Source organism: Podarcis erhardii, assembly GCF_964252035.2.
Source record: "Podarcis erhardii genome assembly, chromosome: Z".
NCBI classification, from domain to species: Eukaryota; Metazoa; Chordata; class Lepidosauria; order Squamata; family Lacertidae; genus Podarcis; species Podarcis erhardii.
The window spans coordinates 34,246,056-34,265,786 of NC_138504.1; the positions used below are offsets into that span (position 1 = coordinate 34,246,056).

Here is a 19,731-nt window from a genome sequence, read left to right on the forward strand (position 1 = left end):
GACACATAATATGATGCCACCTTAATGTCCCTAGAATCCAGAGATCCCAGATTCTAGTATTTGTTGTGGGGGGGTGGGGGTAGGGTGGAACATTCATTCTCCTCATTGTTCTTTTAAACCACAATGTCCAAAGCAAAAGGGCCAAACACCATGAAGACATCAAGCTGGCACTATAAATATGACAACTTTTATTTTAAAATATACTTAATGGGTACAGTTTCTGTGGTTACAGGGATAAAGTTCACTGTTTGTAAACAAATATACTTATTTCTTTATTTATCTTTTAAAAAGAGAGAGAGCGTGACTCTCTTTGTGATATAAAGTGCTGCTGTTATGTTTTCATTACTCTACAACTATTGTTGGCTTTATGTCTTTTCTTTTAATTAAAGGACTACACAGTCTGGGATTTGATTACACAATAAAATAAAATAAAAAAAAATCTCTGAAAACGTAGACACCTACATATTATATCTAATGGGCTTTTTGGCTTAGAGTCGCCTGGGGAGCGTTAAGTTCTGCTCCTTAAGTGCTGAGCTGCTGGGGAATAGTATTGAAAATAGAAGGGAAAGGGACAGCTTACAAGAGGATGAAGTCAAAGAGAGAGGAAGAGGCAGAGAGAGAGAGAGAGAGATTGTGTTTTAATTACAATGGGGTCAGTCCTGGTGGTGCTGTTTGTGTGTTTAGAAGTCTAGAATGTAACCTGTTGGCATCAGTGAGGGCTTTAAAAGAAGATTAATTTATGGTGGAGAAGAGGATCAGTGGCCACCAACCCTGATGGCTCTGCTCTTCTTCCACTGGATACCAGTTGCTGAGAGTTGCAAATAGGGAGAGTGCTGATTCGCCTGGCTCCTGCTTGTGGGCTTCCCATTGAGGCATCTGGGCAGTCACTGTTAGAATGGACTAGGTGGGCTTACCCAGCAAAGCTCTTCTTAGCTCTACCTCCACTGTCTGAGGTGGTATGCCTCTGAATACTAGCTTCTGGAAATGCTGAGTGGGGAGAGTTGCTGTTGCACCTGCAGGCATCTGGTTGGCCACTGTGAGAACAGGATGTTGGACTAGATGGGCCACTGACATCACCTAGCAGATGGTAGGAGAAAGGATTTCTATCTCAGGGATAAAACAGGCATGTGGTGCTTGGCAACAATGCATTTCTGAAAGGAAGTTCCTTTACCTAAAGGGAGGGCCAAGTTGGATGGATGGCTGATCCCTGCATTTTAACTGGATGGAACGTATGTCCGCCCTGCAAAACGGTAAGCTGGAGAACAAACCACGGTGTTTCAGTCATTACAGCAGTGTGTCAGAATCTCTTTCTCAGCAGCTCCAGATGGAGTGCCTCACCTGATGCTAAGCAGGTCAGGTCAGGGCGCCCCGCGATGCATACCTGTGTGTAAAATTAGAAAGTGGAAAGAGTGCTCCCAAGGGCCAGGGATGAAAGGGCTATTCTAATTCTGTTCAAATTGCAAAGGAGATGAAGGGGAGGCACAAAAGTTCAAAGACAACATAGCCATTGGAAAACAAGAACTAAAAGGGGGGAAATATTCATGACGTCTTTTTTAAAAACAAAACAAAACAAAACGCGACTTTCCTCATGGAGTGTGGGGGGGGTTCTGATCTACAGTAGTAGCAAATGTAACAATGTGTCCCTCCATTTCCGGAACCCAGGAGGGAGGGGGGAGGTGAAGGAGGTGTCTTGGATTACAGGACCTCCATCTCTTACTCTCCATGTTGTGGCATAATGGGTAGGCAGGCAGGCAGGAACTGTCCCAGTTCGCACCTGGCTGCTCCTGTGTCCCGCTGGATGCTCTGGAGAACCACTGGATCCCTTTGGTCCTGTCTTAGGAATGGGGAGCTCGACAGGACCTGCAACAAGCTTTGCTGTAATACCAGTGGCTGCAGAGGTTCACCTTGATGGCCAGAGCACAGTTGGTCCCCGCTTGGTCCTGGCAGCTGTCATCTGCAAGAGACAGGTGAGTGTGGTCAGGTGTGGCATGGAGGAAAGCAAGTGGGAATCATGACCTGTCTAGAGAACTCCAAACAACTTCACTTTCAATACAGTGAGCCAGGGCAGCCACAGACATTAATTTTTGGAGGTGCTCCAAGGAATTCTCTGAGGAATTTCAAAGAGGAACAGGGTAGGGTAAGTGCTTTACTTGCAGAAGGTCCTAGGTCTGAACCTTGGCATCTCCAGCTAAAGCTGGGAAAAGACTCCTGACAGAAACCCAGCAATTCACTGCCAGTCAAAAGGCACTCTTGCCCACCTAGAGATTCAAGCCCCACCCCCTGCCACCTGGAGGGGGAAGGCAAGCCTGGAAACTACAGGTCAGATCTGGAAGTCCGGCAACCCTACACCCATCTCCCCCTGACCTGGTGGTTCAGTTGGACAAGGCTGAAGATCGCACGTCTGTTTCCCAACAGGCTTCACGAGAGGGTCACAGCCCCGGACGAGATCCTTCCCCTGGTAACACTTGACATCTCGCATCCTCACACCAATGCCACAAGTTTTTGTACACTGTGGGCAAGGAAAAGAGGAGAGGTCCGTTTGTTACAACAAGCAGTTTCAGGACTAAGATTCAACCTTTTGAGAAGTATCTGCTCAGAGTAGGCCCACAAATTAATGGACATGATTGACGTAGGGATGTTGATTGCAAGTCGTCGGCTCTACCTAAGGCTACATCTGTACCATACATTTAAAGCAGTATCATACCACTTAAACTAAATCTCTGAGGATTCTTTGTGGGAGACTCATAGATGTTTAAAGTGGTATCACAGTGTTTTAAATGCATAGTGCCTTGGAGTATACCTGCTTCACATAATTGTGGCATTTGAAGGAACCCCAGGGGTCAATCTAGTCCAGCACCCTGCAATGCTACAGAAAACCTGGCTGTCCTTCACTCTGCTCCCAGATGGGCAAGGGTTGGTAGGAGTGAGGTGATATTGATTTAAAATCTGTGGTGTGATTGTGGCCTAAAACTGAGTTGGATGCAACCCATATTTGGGGTGGGGTGGGGTGGGGACTGCAGAAGAGGTTTTTTTTGGGGGGGGAGATTGTTTGGGGAGCCTAATTAACTCCACCTCCAAGAATCCGAAAGCTCTGCAGCATTCCAGCGGCTATTGGGCCGATCCCCGATGTTATCCGAGAACGCCCGGCAGCCATCGCAGAAGCACAAATTCCCTTTAGAGGAGCAGAGTGCAGAATGAACTCTTTCCCCCTGGCTCTCACCAGGCAGAGGCCTGCAGCCGCTCAGCCAGTGGAGACTTCAGCACAGGCGGTTGCCAGGGACTGATTAGAGCCCAGTTGCTGTCGTTGCCGCAGCCAAGGCGAACTGCCGTCCGCCGTTGTAGTGGCTCCGGGCAGGACACAGCCTGCCAAGATGTAATCGGAACTGGCTGTGCTTTTTTTGGAGGAGAAGGAGGGAGGAAAGTGGAGCACAGGGAGACTTTCCTTTTCACCGCTGAGCCAAGGAAGGGGGAGGGCAGTGATGGAGTGCATGGTGTCTGGACGTCAGAAGGCCAGAGAAGCAATTAATTAGGCCTGCCAGTGCGAAAGCAGTTTACCCATTAGTGATAAACAACTTAATGTTTGGTTATGTTTGTGGACAGTCCTAGAATCGGATGACTGTCAGGCCACTCAACCAATATGAAATCTACTTGCTACGATTCCCTGTTGGTTACATTGTGCTCCTAATACAGTGGTACCTCGGGTTAAGAACTTAATTCGTTCTGGAGGTCTGTTCTTAACCTGAAACTGTTCTTAACCTGAGGTACCACTTTAGCTAATAGGGCCTCCCACTGCCGCTGCGCCTCTACCACACAATTTCTGTTCTCATCCTGAAGCAAAGTTCTTAACTTGAAGCACTATTTCTAGGTTAGTGGAGTCTGTAACCTGAAGTGTATGTAACCTGAAGCGTATGTAACCTGTACTACAGACCCTTGTTCATCCTGCGATTTCCCAAAAGGGGAAAATATTTTTAATTTTGCAGGCGCAACAACCCCTTGAAGTAGTGTGGTCTGATTCTCATTTTAACAGAGGTAGAATGGAAGCTGTCCAGAGCTCTGATTCGTAGGGTGCTCAGTCCCACCACAGTCCTCTACAGGACCATTTCGTCTTCCCAGCATGGTTCACCCGCTGTCTGCCTCCCCACCCACCCGTTTCTCACCTCTGACCAAGGGGTCGTGTACCACTTGAAACAAGGCCGTTCAAAGCAGGTTGTGTCCTCAGCTGGCTTCTTAGTGACGTCACATTCAGTTGGGTTGCGGGTTTTGAGCTTCCCGTTGACAATCTCCAGGCAAAGGACGATTCGCTTCTTGACCCCCCGGCCGCATGTGGTATTGCACTGTCAAGGTAAGAGTGAGAGCCAAAGTGAAACTGTAAGAGGAGGGTGGGGAGCCAAATCCAGGCATAGGAGCCAAATCCAATCCTTCGGCCCCCTCCCTCTGGCCCCTCTCTAGGCCACAAACTCTTGCTTCACGCTGTTATTGAGTGCTTATGCCAGGCTGAAAAGTGTCATCGAATCCTGACAGTGCCTCTTGCTTGCATTGATAGAGGACAGAGAAGAATGGGTCTAGAAACTAGCCTAGTAGGGTTGTCAGACTCCTAGGTCTGACAGGTTGGTCTGCCCCTCCAGGAGACAGGTGGAGGGCTTGAATTTACAGGTGGGTAAGAGGGCCTTTAATACTACTACTACTACTACTACTACTACTACTACTAATAATAATAATAATAATAAATATTAAGAAAACTGTGTGTGCAGCTTGCAAGCTTCAGCCTGGCAGGAGCAGCTGCAAATTATAGCATAGACATTCTGGAGAGGTCTGCCCTTCCCCGCTTCTCTCTCCCAATTAACTCCCATCTCTAGGGCCCATCACTAGGTCTCTGGTTTGGGCCCTGAATTCTCAGGGTCTGTGATGCTCCTGACCTGGTAAACTCTATAGTCAAGTACACAAAGACAAAAAGAATGCATTCAGTGCTCCACCTGCTTTTTGACTTTTGACTCCTCCCACCATTGGCAGGTACCCGTCCCCACTCCTCACCAGAAGGTTGACCAGAAAGGAATGCAGTCCTTGGGCAGGAAAAAAAAGGTTCCCCTGCCCCCTAGGCCTAGAGAGTGGACCATGCTGCTCTTTGAGCAAACTCAAAGGCTCCCTTACCCTCTCCCAGTCCTGGGTGAGCCAGTGAGCAGGGCAGTTCTTGTCCCCACAGGGATGGATTGCCAGTGGCTTGGTTTCTAAGTTGCACTGCGATTCTGGCACCACACGGCCATCACTGGTTTTGCAGTAGACGTGCCGGATCATCCGCCCCTGTCCACAGCCTCCACTGCACTGGAAGATAAACAGACAAGAAGGTAATAAACACAAATGTGCATTTGCATAACATCCACTCAATGGCACTTCAGCCTCTTTGGCTGAATTGACTACTAACCTCAGATAACACCCACCCCAAATAATGTGCCAATCTCTCCTTCCACATTAAAAGGGTCATGGGATGGTTGTTTCTAGGACTGAGGTGAAACTGCGAAGCTCCCTTGTTATTTTGGCCACTGGATGCTGCATTCTGTTTGAGCAATCTTGTTATATTTATAGTACTGAAACATGTTTTTGTATGTTATTATAATTTTGCTTTGCTATGTTATTATGAAATTGTTACTATGCTATTATGTTGCTGTGTTATTATGAAATAGTTTTTGTGGTGTTTGTTTGAAATGCACCCCCGTTTCTTTCTTGTAAGCTACTTGCGTACAAAGCAGACGTTATGTCACTGAGCTGTGCCACTTAACCTAAAGCAAGAGTCTAGTCCTCGTCATTATGAAGAAAGGTCTGACTTAAATAGGAATGCAAGAATCGTCCCTCTGCTGAGTCAGGCCATCAAGCTCCACATTCCCAGCCCTACCTGGATTGAACCTAGGACCTTCTGCATGCTAAACAGGTGCTCTAGCACTGAGCTACAGCCATTCCCTAGGCATATTCTCATTTTCAGGGAGCAATCACACAGGTGAACAATCCCAGTAGGTCCTGACCTTTTCCCCAACCATCAAGCCAGCCTCTTAATTCAAACCAGTTCAGGGCCTCTGACAGAAAGATCTCCCCAGCCCCCATTTAAAATGCAAATGTCTGCAAATACGTTCCCTTTGCTTACAAAAAAAGAGAGGGAGGCATGGAGGGGCATTGCCTTGGCTGATATTTACAAACCCCAGAGTTCCTTTGTGGGTCTCCTTTTGGGAGACAAGCTCCTCACAGTTGCCAGCCATCACCATGGAAACAGCTTATTTTTAGGCACTGCCACTGAATTGAAAATGGCGGGGTGGGGAATAAGCCAAGAAGGCAGTCCACGTGACATAGATTATTTCACTTAAAAGACAAACAAAGCCTAAGACAATTGCGTTCTAGACCAGCTTGGGTTTTTAAAAATGCATGTCATCTTTGAGATGCTTCCTCAAGGTCATAATCCTGCCCCATTTCCAAATGTAGGTGGAATGATAGGACAGGATGTTTTGGGCTGAGAATTCAGTTCATTGCAAGCTTTGATTCAAGAAGGTAGATTATTCTACTAGTAGACCCCAGACCTCTTTCTGGAAGACCACTTGGGGCCTGCTGGACTGCGTGTGCATGTAACACTTGGTGAACTGACCCAGCAAAGCCACCTCTGATGCTCCTAAGCAGGAATGGAGGTTCAGGGTAGTCTCCAACAAACACATCTAGTCAGCACAAGCACTATTGGAACATAGGAATCTGCCTTACACTAAACGCACCTAGTCCAGTATTGTCCACACTGATTGGCAGCAGCTCTGCAGCAAACGGCAGACATTCCCAGCCCTACCTGCAGATACCACTTGGAGATGAACCTGGGACCTTCTGTATGCAAGGCAAATACTCTACCACTGAGCTATGGCCCTTCAGCTTGCACCTCAGGACATCTGCCTCTCTTCTCCCTGCTGCATGCACCCAAACCATTAAGGGGGTATGTGAGCAGGAGGAGAAGGGGGAAGTCCCATTGCACAAGCAGAAACCCTCACAGCAATGTGATCTGTTGCTCAGCATTACTCTGGATGCAACCCTGTGAATTACTTTGGACAATGGATAGGGAAGCAATCTAGTCCCTTTTTCATTATAATGTAAGCCTAACTCATTAACAGCTTCCTAAAATAAAGCATAAACCACAAACATAGCTACCCTCTGAAATTTTCAATTCTCTGAATTTTGCAGTGCAGATTTCTAAGCTAGACATTGTACAAAAATGTGTGCATAAGGTGGGAGTGTCCATAAATATGGATCTATTTGTGAAAACATCACAGCCAAAATATGATAGGGGATACTCCTGGGAAGAAGAAAAAAGTGCATCAGGGAAAGTGTGTGTAAAAATGCATCTATTTGTGAAAGTATCGCCAAAAAAAAAAATGTATTATAAGAGGGGAAATCACTTGCAAAAATTAGGATAATGTGTACATAAATTGCATGATACTGAAAACAGGATTTGGCAATGCATCCTATCAGGAGAAATTCTGAGAAAGGAAAAAAAGGTGTACATTAGCCAAAACTTTTACAAAATGTTTCCTGCACCCACCCGCCAGCCTCATCTTAAAAAACTGCAGCACACATACCCTCTCACAGTGTCATAAAAACAATTATGAATTTGTTTCCATCTCTGCTTCAGAGGCTTCCAGAGCAGGGGAGGAACAGCCACCTGTTCTTCTGTCCCCTCAAGGAAGTAGGACAACCTTTCCCAACCTCATGCCTTCCAGATGTTTAAAACTACAACTCCTATCAGCCCCAGCATCATACAGCATTGCTTAGGAGCATGGAATCTATGATTTCTCTCTGCCACCTGAACTGAGTCCAGGAGCAGAGAAAATTAGAGGTTTCATGTTCTTCAACCTGCACTGAAGCAGCCTTCTCCATTCAGTGCCCTCTAGATGTTTCGGACTACAACTCCCATCAGTCCCAGGGCAGCACAGACATTCTCTCATTAGCCTCAGCATCATACCGGCCGAACTGGCAGGGACTGATGGCTGCCTTATAGGAGACAGGGGTGAGGAGTTGTCTGCAGCTGGACTTGTGCTTACAGCTGGAGACATGCTTTTTTACTGGAAGCCAAGGAGTGTCTGCCAAGCATACAGCTAACAAATGCAATTTAATCCCCACACTGTGGGAAACTGTGCCAGCTTGGCTTAACCGATAGCTTTCAGATGGCAAAAACAGACACCACAGACATGGGTAATTCAGACGCTAACCCAAAAAAGGAGCCTTCAGGGTCCTCTGGCTCACGCCGGTCTTCTCTCGTAATTGCACAGAGCAGCCACCCAGAGCTGTGAGGATTTTGCATGGGTCTTTAAACAGCCACCTGACTCCAGGCAAATAATTGGAACAAAAGACGTTTTTCTCCCTCTCTCATAACACTAGGACTCGTGGATGTCCAATGTTGGAATATTCAGGACAGATAAAAGTAACTCCCTCTTCGACCAGAGCAGAGTTAAACTATGGAACTCGCTCCCACAGGAGGCGGTGATGGCCACCAACCTATAGAATAATAGAACCGTAGAGTTGGAAAGGTGTCAGGAGTTGGAGGGAATAAATCACACAGAGTAAGTGATGTTAACTCTTTATTAGAAGAAATAAGGTCTGCTCAAGAGCGCCAGGCCTAATGAACACAGCAACACTTCTCAATAGGTCTCCTCCTCCCCTGGGTATTTCCCAAGCAACCTGAGACTACACTGACATGCCTGGCTCTGTTCCTCCCTCTTCATACCTCGTTTTGTCCTGGGAGGCCAGGGGGAAGGGAGCTTGTCGCAGCAAGAAGGGGAAACACCCTCGCATCTTCACCAGCCTGACTCATCTCTGCCTCCTGGTCTCCCTCCTCTCCTGCTTCTGCCTCTGATTCTGATTCTGGACTTCTCTGTGCCAGGGACTCTCCCTGCTCACTAAATCCTGTTACCTCTTCATCTTCTGTCCACAGCCTTCACCAAGCTTTTAACTCTATTGAAAAAAGAAATGAGATTGACCTGGCATGACTTGTTTTTCAGAAACCTATGCTGGGTCTTTGTAATCACAGCAACCTTTTCTAGGTGCTCACAGACCAACTGTTTAATTATCTGCTCAAGGACCTTTCCTGGTATTGATGTCAAGCTCATTGGTTGGTAGTTACCTGGGTCTTCTTTTTCCTCTTTTTGAAGATGGAGACAACATTAGCCTGCCTCCAGTCTGCAGGGACCTCACCTGTTCTCCAAGAATTCTCAAAGATCGTAGTGACTATTAACAAAGCTAAATGAGTGGAACCACCATGTACAAATGCAGTATATCTGTAGATAGCAGATGTTGGGTTCAATCAGTCAGCTGCCTCCCTGCCTTGCTTATGAGTTTCAGGAGCAAAATCCTCAGCCAGATAGACTAGCCAGCTGTAAACACACACAACACGCCCTACTTTGTTTCTCATTTATAGCTGGTTCTCCCCCAATTCCCCTGCCTCCATTTGCAGATGGTTCCCTCCCCACATGCCCTAGTGGACTCACCGGTCCCCAGTCAGAGACGGTCCATTGTCTGTCACAGGGGGCACCACTACAATTCTTCTCTGCCAGGGGCCTGGTGCTAGCATCACACAGCCTCTCTTCTTCTGAACACCGGATGTCTCTGCTGATAATACTCCTCTCACCACACTTGGCTGTACACTGGGGGAAGGGAGAAAGGGAACAGGAAGTGATTGAGATGGCAAGAATCTGACCGAAGAGCTTGTGTTTCTGACGGAGACAGGGAGCACCCCAGGAGTCAGGCCTGACCAAGAAATGACATGAAGATTTCCATAAGGAAGAAGTGGGGAAGCTCAGGTTCCGGGTGGGAGCAAAATGGCCCTCCAGACCTCTTTCTCTGGCCCTCAGAACACTCCCCAAGTCACACCCTCTCTTTTCAGGCCACACCCTTCCCTAGCTCTCCTTTCATAGTCTCTTTCATGTCATAGTCTCCAGTGCCACAACAGCAAATTCCTGGAAAACATCTTCCTGTTTTTTTTCTTGTGAGAGCATAGTGGCCATTTTGGGAGCCATGATCTTGTGTGATTTTGCACCACAATTTCCCACCCAAAAAGCACTTTTTCCAGACATGGCACACCAAAATGTGTGCTGCATAAGATCACAGCCCTGGAAAAAAGCACTTTTGAGAGGGGGAGAATTGTGGCATTAAATCACGCGAGATCACTGTGCCTAAAATGGCTGCCATTCTCTGGCGGAAAAAAAAAATGGGATGTCCCTGTTTTTCCAGGACATTTGGAGGGTATGACATGTAAGAACATAAAAAGTTAAGAACGAGTCTGCTGGAACAGGCCAAAGGAGGCCCATCTTACACACAGTGGCCAACTAGATACTGCAGTGGAAAGCCCCAAAGTAGCACCTGAGCACAACAGCACAACTTTCCCCCTGTGATCCCCAGAAACTGGCCCTCATAGGTATACTCAGTGCTTTTTTTCTTTAAAAAAAATGTTTATGGGTACTCTCATTTTGACTTAAGAAAATCACCATTTTATAGTTCAAATCGGGGAAAATAAATACAGTAAATTGGCAAAAGTACAAAGATTCACCCCTGCATACCTCCAGAAAAAAAGCACCTAGTATTCTGCCTCCAACAGGGCAGGTATTAACTCTGATAATGCCTCTTGCTTCCCTGGATGGGGGCTAGAGAGGGTGTGGTTTTACCTGTACAGTAAATTAGCCTTCACAAACAAACCTCTCTATCCAACATCCAGAGAAGCAAGAGGAATTATCAGAGTTCAATTATACATTCCAGCCAGGCAAAAAACCAGTGTGTGTAAAGTAAAGGGTTTGTGAAGGTGTGGCCTGGGAAGAGGAGCTGTGGCCTATGAGTGTCACAAGGGCTAGACAGAGAGGCCTGAGGACATATTTGGAATTTGGACCTAAGTGCCCCCACATTCCGAGTTTGATCTTCAATGTAACATCTCCATCCAGCCGCTGATCCCCAAGTCCTGTCTCAAATGACACAGGTGAGCCAAACCTACCAGTATTATGCAGAGTGGGGTTGCAATCACACAGGTGTTGCATTATGCAAGTCTGTTTGGTGCATATTTATACTGTGACAAAAGTGATGACAACAGCAGAGCGTGGCAATCAGCACCCAACACTCCTGATACAGTAATCCACTTATCTCTTTGGGACTTGGGACTTGGGGGCTGGTACAGGGTGGTAAGAGATGCTGCTCATTATTATTTTTTGGACGGGAAAAAGGAAGCCAAGGTCTGAAGCTGGCTTGGCTTGAACTTCGCCTGCTGGATCAAAGTTAAATTAGTGTTGCTTTTTTGGCTGGAGGAAGGACCCCTGCACTCCAATGATCTTGGCTTGACACCTACCGAAATGCATGAAATAGGTAGCTTAACACAATCAAGGCTCTCTTTTTTAAAATCGCTCAGTTCAGCATGGGGAGAAACAATCCATATTTTTTTATATACCAGAGTGTGGGTGGATGTGTGTTTCTTTTGTGGGGTGGTGTTGGGAGGGGGGGAGGAATAAAAAACATCCTATAAAAGCAAAGAACACAGCAGGATTTCAGTGGGAAGGGCTGGCAGCCAAGTATTTACCGCTGGCACTCACTATGGAAGGGGAATTTCAAGTATGAACCAGAACCATATCCAAGCTCTCTCTCGGGGACGAAGGAGGGTGATCTTGGCATGCCAAGTGCTCTCTATCAGCAGACCGGTTGCCCCAAGATGCTCTTATTCAGCCTTCAGGAGTGTGCATGCTGGAGAAATGGCAATACAAGTCTCGCCTTGGGGGGGCATTTCTTGCCCCCACCCCACTGCACAGGTGGCACAATAATTCTGTGGTGTTCAGGCAGAGCTAAGGAGAGCCTTCTGGATCAGGCCAATGGCCTGTCTAGTCCACTTGTTTGTTTTACAGAGCAATCCTGACATCTGATTTCTGCTGCTGGGAAGATTTAGGGTGCTGGGCAGTTGGTGGTTCTCCACCAGCAGGAGGGGCTCTGCTTCCATAGATGCCCCTTTTGTGCCTGCCAAAAGGGCCACAGAGCACAGGCTACAAAGTTACCCTCTGGAGTTCAGACTTCTCTGAATTTTGCTGCACAATTCCTCAAAGCAAACAAATCCCAAAATGTGTACAAGATGCGCTTATATCAGGGTAAAGTGTGTTCCCCAAAAAATATATCAATGAAACAAACATACAAAAATGCTTCAAAAAATTACTATAAGGAGAAGCGGGCCCTAAAATGCTTACGAATTTTCAAGAGGACTTTTATTTTAAAAAATAAAATACTTTTGAAAAGATGTGTGGAAGCAGGACAAAATGAACTTACGATTGGAAAGATAATGGACAGATTCAGCCTTTCCTAAGGTCAGCTAACTCCAAGCCTAAATCCTTCCCTGTCAAAAACATATCCATTCTGCAGATTTACCTCTGACCACTCAGACATCTCCCACTGTGGCCCGCAGGCTGGGTTTTTGCAGATCTTCCTCTCTTCTGGACGGGTGATGTCAGCAGATTCACACAGGTCGCTGTAGACGGAACTGTCAAACCCAGGCGAGATCATCTTCCAGCATCGGACAATGCGGAACTGGTAGCCTTCACCGCAGGTCCTGGAGCACTCACTCCAGCTACTTGTCTCCCACCTGTGTTGGAGGGAATGGGGCATTTCAGGATAGGAGGAGGTGATGGGGGCAAACCTCAAGAAAGGAAATGTGCTCACAGCTGCCTGCTGTCTAAATGTCCCTACAGACCCCTCAGGAACCAAGATCGGCAGAGGGGGCCCCCTTGGTAGTCCCTCTGCCCTCAGAATCTTTTGGGGGTTGGCAGCCATGGAGACGGCATTCTCTGTGGCAGTTCCAAGCTATGGAACTCCTTTCCCACAGAAATTGGTTTAGAAATTGGTGCCTGAGAAATTGGTTTTCGTTTTCCTTTTCCCTCCTTGTCCCTTTTCCCATGTGTGTGTGTGTGTTGTTGTTGTTGTTGTGATTGTAAGCCTGAAGGTAGGGACTGTCTTGTCTTAATTGACCATATGTAAGCTGTTCCAGGAAGCCCTTTTGGCTAAAGGATAGGGTACAAATACCCTTTACTTTAGGGTAAAGGCAGTGTAATCAATCATCATCATCTGACCTCATTCCGCTTTTTAAATTTCTGCTTTCTGGAATTTGTTGCAGTCAAGTAATTGAGCCAAAACCCATTGCATTTTTTAAAAATAAAAAAATAAGGCTCTCCTGATCTAATAGACTGAACAGAAGCTAGGAGAAACTAGGAAGGGGGTTCCACAGAATAAGACCCATAACACTGAACTCACAATTCTAGGTGAGTAGACGAAGCAGACGAAGCATTAAGGCAGCAAGGGAGTTAGGTGCCCTTAACAACAAGGTGAGAGGCCACCAACCTGTCAATCACCTGACATCATAATCTTACCTTGGTTGGCATTCCCTTCCTGCACAGAATTCATGGACTGGCTCAGGGCGGGTCATTGCATCACAGTACATGTCGTCCACTTCAATTCCATCATAGCGGATGCACATGGCATAGGTGGACATCACACCTGTATTTAGACAGGTCAGTGTGGATCAGGGAGGAGGGACATACCTGCAGCCCTACAGATGTACTGGATTCTAGCTTCCAGCCACTGGAATCAGTCTTGGCAATATGGAGCTATAAGGACCAGTGATTTGCATCATGGGAACATTGGAAACTGCCCAATACGGAATCTGTGACATTCGCTCCTCCAGCCCCACCTCCTCAAGGTCTTCTGCCCCATCAAGAGTCTCTGCCCTACCTTCTATCTTACTCTGCACCACTTTTCACACGAAGACTTTCCCAGAACACTCTTGGTTCCCATGCCCTGCCTCAGGCATAGGAAGCCTCAGGAATAAGAACATAAGAAGGGTCCTGCAGGATCAGGCCAAAGTGAGCCCATCCACTCCAGCACCCTGTTCTCACAGTTGCCAACCAGGTGCTCCAAATGGAAGTAGGATCAGAGTGCAAGAATATTCTCCAATTACCTTGTATTCGGAGGTATACTCTCCCTAGACACAGAGGTTCTGCTATCACAATAAACCTTTATAAGAAGAGCTCTGCTGGATCAAGCCAACGACCCATAACTGTTCTTACGGTGGAAAGCCAGATGCCAGTGGAGAACCTGCAAACAGGACCTGACCATAGCTGTCAACGTTTCCCTTTTTTAAAGGGAAATTCTCTTATTCTGAATAGGATTCCTGGCAAGAAAAGGGAAAAGTTGACAGCTATGGATCTGACCACAAGAGCCTTCTCCCCTCCTGCAGTTTCCAGCAACTGGCTTTCAGACGCATTGCTGTCTCTAACTGCAGAGACAGAGCATAGCCCCCATGCTAGTATCCATTGATAACTCTCTCCTCCTCTATGAATTTGTCTAATCATCTTTTAAAGTCATCCAAGTTATTGGCCATCATTTCTTCCTGAGGGAGGGAGTTCCGCAGTTTAACTATGCGCTGTGTACCTTTTGTTCTCCTGCATCTTGAACATTCTGTTGGAATGTGGCCCTCCAGGGCTATCTATGAGGCCCTCAGGATGTTCCCGTAGCCATACTTCTCTCCAGGCCACACCCTTTGCCAGACCTGCGCTGTACCCTCCCTCTGAGTGTTTCTCCCTGCCCAGAAGGGAGCCTCGAACTGTGACATTAAGTCCATCTATCTGTCTTGGAGAAATCTCAGAGATCCCAAACCAAATCAGACAGTTTTGGGTCATTCTGGACTGGGTCTTGACAGCCCTGGATTGCCCTGGGTGGACCTACCTGGAGTGACCCAGGACTGGAAAAGAGGGTGCTTATGGACAGGCGGTAAGGAGATGGGGCAAAAGGAGACTAAGTAGTCTGCATATCTCCTTCTCGCCTTACCGTTGACCATGTTTAATTCAGGTTGAAAAGGGTCAATTAAACATTAGGTGGGTGCAAGCCTTCCCCCATTTCAGTCCAGCAGAACCCTGTCAAGTTTGCCAAATCGTGGCCCAAACTGCACCAGAGGTGCCTTCCATGGACCTAATAGAAATGCAAATGGTTTGCTTGGATTGGGAGATGTGAGTTCGGAAACTGAATTCTGCACAGATTGGGATGCTGCCTTCTGTACAATGGCAAGGGTTGCATCTGTTGCTCAGTCCATTTTGGTTTATGTTCCTCCCATAACATTGGCATGTAGCCCCAGGAGGGAATCCAGTCCTTGTGCTAATGGATGTGCCTGCCCAGGGACCTTATAGTAATAATAGTCAGTGTGGTGTAGTGGTTAGATTGTCAGACTAGGACCTAGGAGTCCAGGGTTCAAATCCTGACTTGGCCACAAAGCTCATTGGGCCAGTCACTGCCTTTCAGCCTAATCTTCTTTACAGGGTTGTTGTGGGGATTGAATGAGGAGGGGAAGAACCATCTTGAAAGAAAAGAGGGGATATAAATGAAATAAATAAACCATCAGAATCATAGAATGGTAGAGTTGAAAGATACCCCCAAGTAATCTAGTCCAATCCCCTGCAATGCAAGAATCACAGAATGCTCAGTGTTTAGAGCAGTGTTTCCCAACCTTTGGTCTCCAGCTGTTTTTGGACTACAATTCCCATCATCCCTGACCACTGGTCTTGCTAGCTAGGGATGATGGGAGTTGTAGTCCAAAAACAGCTGGAGACCAAAGGTTGGGAAACACTGGTTTAGAGCATCTGCTTTTTGCATGAAAAAGATCCTAGGCTCATTATGATCGCCACTGATAATATTATTAATATATTAATTAATATGGACAAGAATGTTGCTGATGGTGTATTTTAAGTGATAAAAAAACCTAACATACACATTTATATATTCATTCTTTGATCAGAGAACTGCATTGCAAAATTTGGAGCAGCGCAGATTTCATAGGGAACAGGTGCTTCAGTTTGTGAATATGGGATTTAGCAATTTGCTTCCTCTCTTCCCATTCTTGGGGTGAGGGGGCCCCTTGCCGAGCTCATCCCCTCAGGCTTACCTGTGGTGCAGGTAGAACTGCAGGGTTCATGGGAGGAGAGTTTCCACCTGTACATATCAGCTGGGCTCATATTCTGGCCCTTTCTGAACAGCTTCAACCGGTTTCTACACAATGAGAGAGGACAAATCAAATGACAGGTTGATTTTCCACCCCCCAATACTTCCTCACATTAAAAATATTGACGGGGAGGAAAAATAATAATAATTAATAGTTTTCATCTAATTGGGATTGGGGAGGGTGCTTTAGGCTGCTTGTTGTGCTGTATCAAAATAAGAGGGGGGGGAAATAATAATTTTTGTGAGGGGTGCAAAAAATTTTAAATTTTAAGGTTTGGGATCATTTGGCTATAATCCAACATACCTGTCCTGATTCCCCAAGCAGACTCCCCAGCCTGGTTAGAGGCAGAGCTTCAACTGTCTAGAAATAGAGAGAATGGGATAAAAACACCCACAAAGAGAAACAGTTCAAGTTTTCAACGACAAATATATGTATATAAATATATCAGATAGTTTGCACTCAATCCAATACCCCTGATCACTAGACACAGAGGGTCCAAAAAGGTGCGGTTTGAGTCCTTGGCATGGAACAGAACCAGGTATGCTGTACTATAAAGTGGCCAGGAAGTCTTGGCACCAGTGTCAAACCTTTCAGAAAGGCCCAGGAGGTAACATCCATCTTCCCCTCCTCTTTGGGTGAGACCATGCATGGCTATGCCTCAAAAACATTTCTCTCTCTCTGGCTGCAATCACTGCCTCCTGTGGGAGGGAGTTCCTTAGTTAAACTCTGCACTACATGAATAATTACTTTCTTTTATCTGTCCTGAATCTTCAAGGAAAAACAGTGATATAATAAGGTCCTAAACTATGGTTGCCTCCGCATGGCAAGTTATTCCATTTCCCTGTTAATTTCCGCATTACAGTGGGCACTTGGGTTGCGAATGTGATCCGTGCAGGATGCACGTTCGCAACCTGCAGCGTTCGCAACCTGTGTCTGCACATGCGCAGTTGCGATTTGGCACTTCTGCGCATGCGCGACTGCCGAAACCTGGAAGTAACCCATTCCGGTTACTTCCAGAAACTTCCGTGTTTTGGCAGTTCACAACCCGAAAAAACGCAACCTGAAGCAGACGCAACATGAGGTATGACTGTATATTTAAGCTTTCATATGACATAAAAGCCACTTCTGGAAATCTAGCACTCATGTTTAGCACTTGTTTCTGTATGATTTGATTCTAGGTTTTTAAAAAAGGAATAAAAAGAATCAGTTTTCAGTAAGTACCCTTAGCCAGGAAAATTGCAGGAGTAAAGTGAAGGTATTTGGGTAGTTATACCAGATTAGAATGCTTTCCTGTTGTTTTCATAGGAGATTCGTGGGGGGACAAAGGCATGTGTGTGCAGAAAGGGCAGGAGAGTGCCACTGTTTTCCTATGAAAGTTTGTTGTTACATCACACCACACCCATTGGTGAGAATGAAATCCAGCGTGACATGCATTGCACGGGGCTGGACTAGATGAACCCTGAGATTCCTGCCAATCCTACAGTGCCAAGATGTCAGTCAAAAAAGGCACAGCTCCATAAAGTCACAGGTAGTGTGGCATGAATGGAATGTTAGAAAATGGAATAGAAAAGTTAGAAAAGTGCTAGAATTATAATCAGAATGCAACCCTTTCTCTGTGTTTACCTTGATGCTTGTGTAATGAATGATTGCTAGAATGAGCCTGTGTTCAGAGTCAGCGTGGTGTAGTGGTTAGAGCAGAGGTACGCCGCACTGGGGTGTCAGAAGAGGATGGCAAATATGGCGGGATGATTCAAGGACAAAGAAACATTTAGACATTTCAGACTAGATATAGAGATAGATATATTGCAGAATATGGATAGACGGTGCTGCAGAAGACTAATTTAATTCCACACCAGTAGCAGGCCCAAGCAAACCTCAAAAAAAAAGGGGGGGGGGAGAGAAAGTTGTTGACAATATGTGGCTGGCTATCTGCATCTCGGTTTCACAGACTAGAGATGAAAATGTCCCTCAGCCTACATGTTTATCTGTGGTGAAAAGCTTTCCAATTCCAATATACATGCATGTATACATGCTTAACCTACATATGGAAGAGGCTTGTTTATTATTACATTTTGGGAATGATTCATGTTCTTACGTTGCTGCATTGTTTTCTACTTTCTGAATGTCCCACAATCATATTATAAAGGAGTTGTGTCCTAGGTAATAAATCAACCCCTGCTAGGAGTTGTTTCTTTTTGTTTTCCAATGTATTTCTTATCAGGAAATTAGACTGGCCTTGACCAGGGCCAAGGCCTTTTCAGCTGTGGACCTGGCCTATTGGAATGCTCTGTCACAAGAGACCAGGGCCCTGTGGGATTTGACAACTTTCCACAGGGCCTGCAAGACAGAGCTGTTCCACCAGGCCTTTGGTCAGCGTCCAGTCTGACTTCCCCTCTCTCCTTATAAGAATTTGCATGAAAGTGCCCCCCCCAACCTTTCTCACAAGCTCATATAAGATCAATATAAACAGTTAGGCCTGGTGAGCATTTAAGGTCCTCATTCATACTTTGCAGGTTGCCATATGATTGGATTTCACTTTGATTCTGACTTGATTTTAAGATGTATTTTAATTGATTGTTTGATTTTATGGTAATGTGTCATATATTTGATGTTAGCCACTCTGAGCCCGGTTTTGGCAGGGGAGAGCGGGGTATAAATTATTTTTTTTATTTTTATTTTTATTATTGATATGCTAATTAATTATTACTACTACTACTACTACTAATAATAATAATATGCTACTGAAACTAAAGGGGACAATATCCAGTAGAAGGAAGAATAATAATAGAATAGTAATAATTTGATTTATATCCCTCCCTCCCATAGTGACAGATGAGCCCACAATCTGATTCTGTATAAGGCAGCTTCCTATGTCCCAGTGTACAATAAGTATGCGTTGAAAACTACATTTGTAATTCATTTTTTAAAAAAAACAAACAGAATTGCTGTCTTTTTGCAAAATGGACTGAGAATACAGTATGGAGAAAACTCAGCTGTCTCTGAATTGCCAAATCATGTCGCCTGTCATGATTTCTGGATAGAAGAAGCTCTGACCTGGCCCATTTTGGTCTATTTTATGAATGTACAAATGATAAAGAGAAAAGGACAGAGGTGTTGTTTCCCAAGGGGTATTATGGGTTGTTATGTTTCTAGACATCAACAAAAAATCTTTTGGAGGTGCACTGAGTTGGGGGTAAGCCACACTTAACTCTGTGGGCCTTATTTCCAAGTAAATCTATATATACAGTGGTGCCTCTGGTTACGTACTTAATTCGTTCCGGATGTCCGTTCTTAACCTGAAACTGTTTTAACCTGAAGCACCACTTTAGCTAATGGGGCCTCCCGCTGCCGTCACGCCGCCAGAGCATGATTTCTGTTCTCATCCTGAAGCAAAGTTCTTAACCTGAGGTACTATTTCGGGGTTAGCGGAGTCTGTAACCTGAAGCGTATGTAACCCGAGGTACCACTGTATTTTGTTACTTAAACCATTACAGTTGTTTTTTTTAAGTCAATCTGTTAAAAGGTTTGTGATTAACCTATTTAACAATTGAAGAGTAGCAACACAGTTGGACCGTTTTCAAACCCTGCATGGGGGCGACTCTCTGAGACACTAAAGGAAATGAGGCAGAGTATTTGTCTTTAATAAGCAAAAAATGACCCTTCGTTTTTAGAAGAAGAAGAAATAACCGAAGGAGATCTCCTTTTCTCATTCCCTA

General features: G+C 45.7%; 2 protein-coding genes across 6 annotated transcripts in view; both read right to left on the reverse strand.

Moving 5' to 3' along the window:
- The window catches only part of PRRX2 (paired related homeobox 2), a 223,758-nt gene that overhangs the window by 19,177 nt on the left and 184,850 nt on the right, over positions 1-19,731 (reverse strand). The gene's annotated exons all lie outside the window — the stretch shown is intronic.
- Positions 1,561-19,731, reverse strand: part of ADAMTSL2 (ADAMTS like 2) — a 39,382-nt gene continuing 21,211 nt past the window's right edge. For all 5 annotated transcript variants that reach the window (XM_081846965.1, XM_081846968.1, XM_081846967.1 and 2 more), the window contains 8 exons: positions 15,959-16,062; positions 13,395-13,521; positions 12,400-12,613; positions 9,501-9,656; positions 5,149-5,319; positions 4,158-4,334; positions 2,365-2,509; positions 1,561-1,954 (listed from right to left, as the gene is read on the reverse strand). In XM_081846965.1, coding sequence (XP_081703091.1) covers positions 1,836-1,954; positions 2,365-2,509; positions 4,158-4,334; positions 5,149-5,319; positions 9,501-9,656; positions 12,400-12,613; positions 13,395-13,521; positions 15,959-16,062 — 1,213 coding nt within the window. In that variant the 3' untranslated portion in view covers positions 1,561-1,835. The remainder of the gene's footprint in view (positions 1,955-2,364; positions 2,510-4,157; positions 4,335-5,148; positions 5,320-9,500; positions 9,657-12,399; positions 12,614-13,394; positions 13,522-15,958; positions 16,063-19,731) is intronic.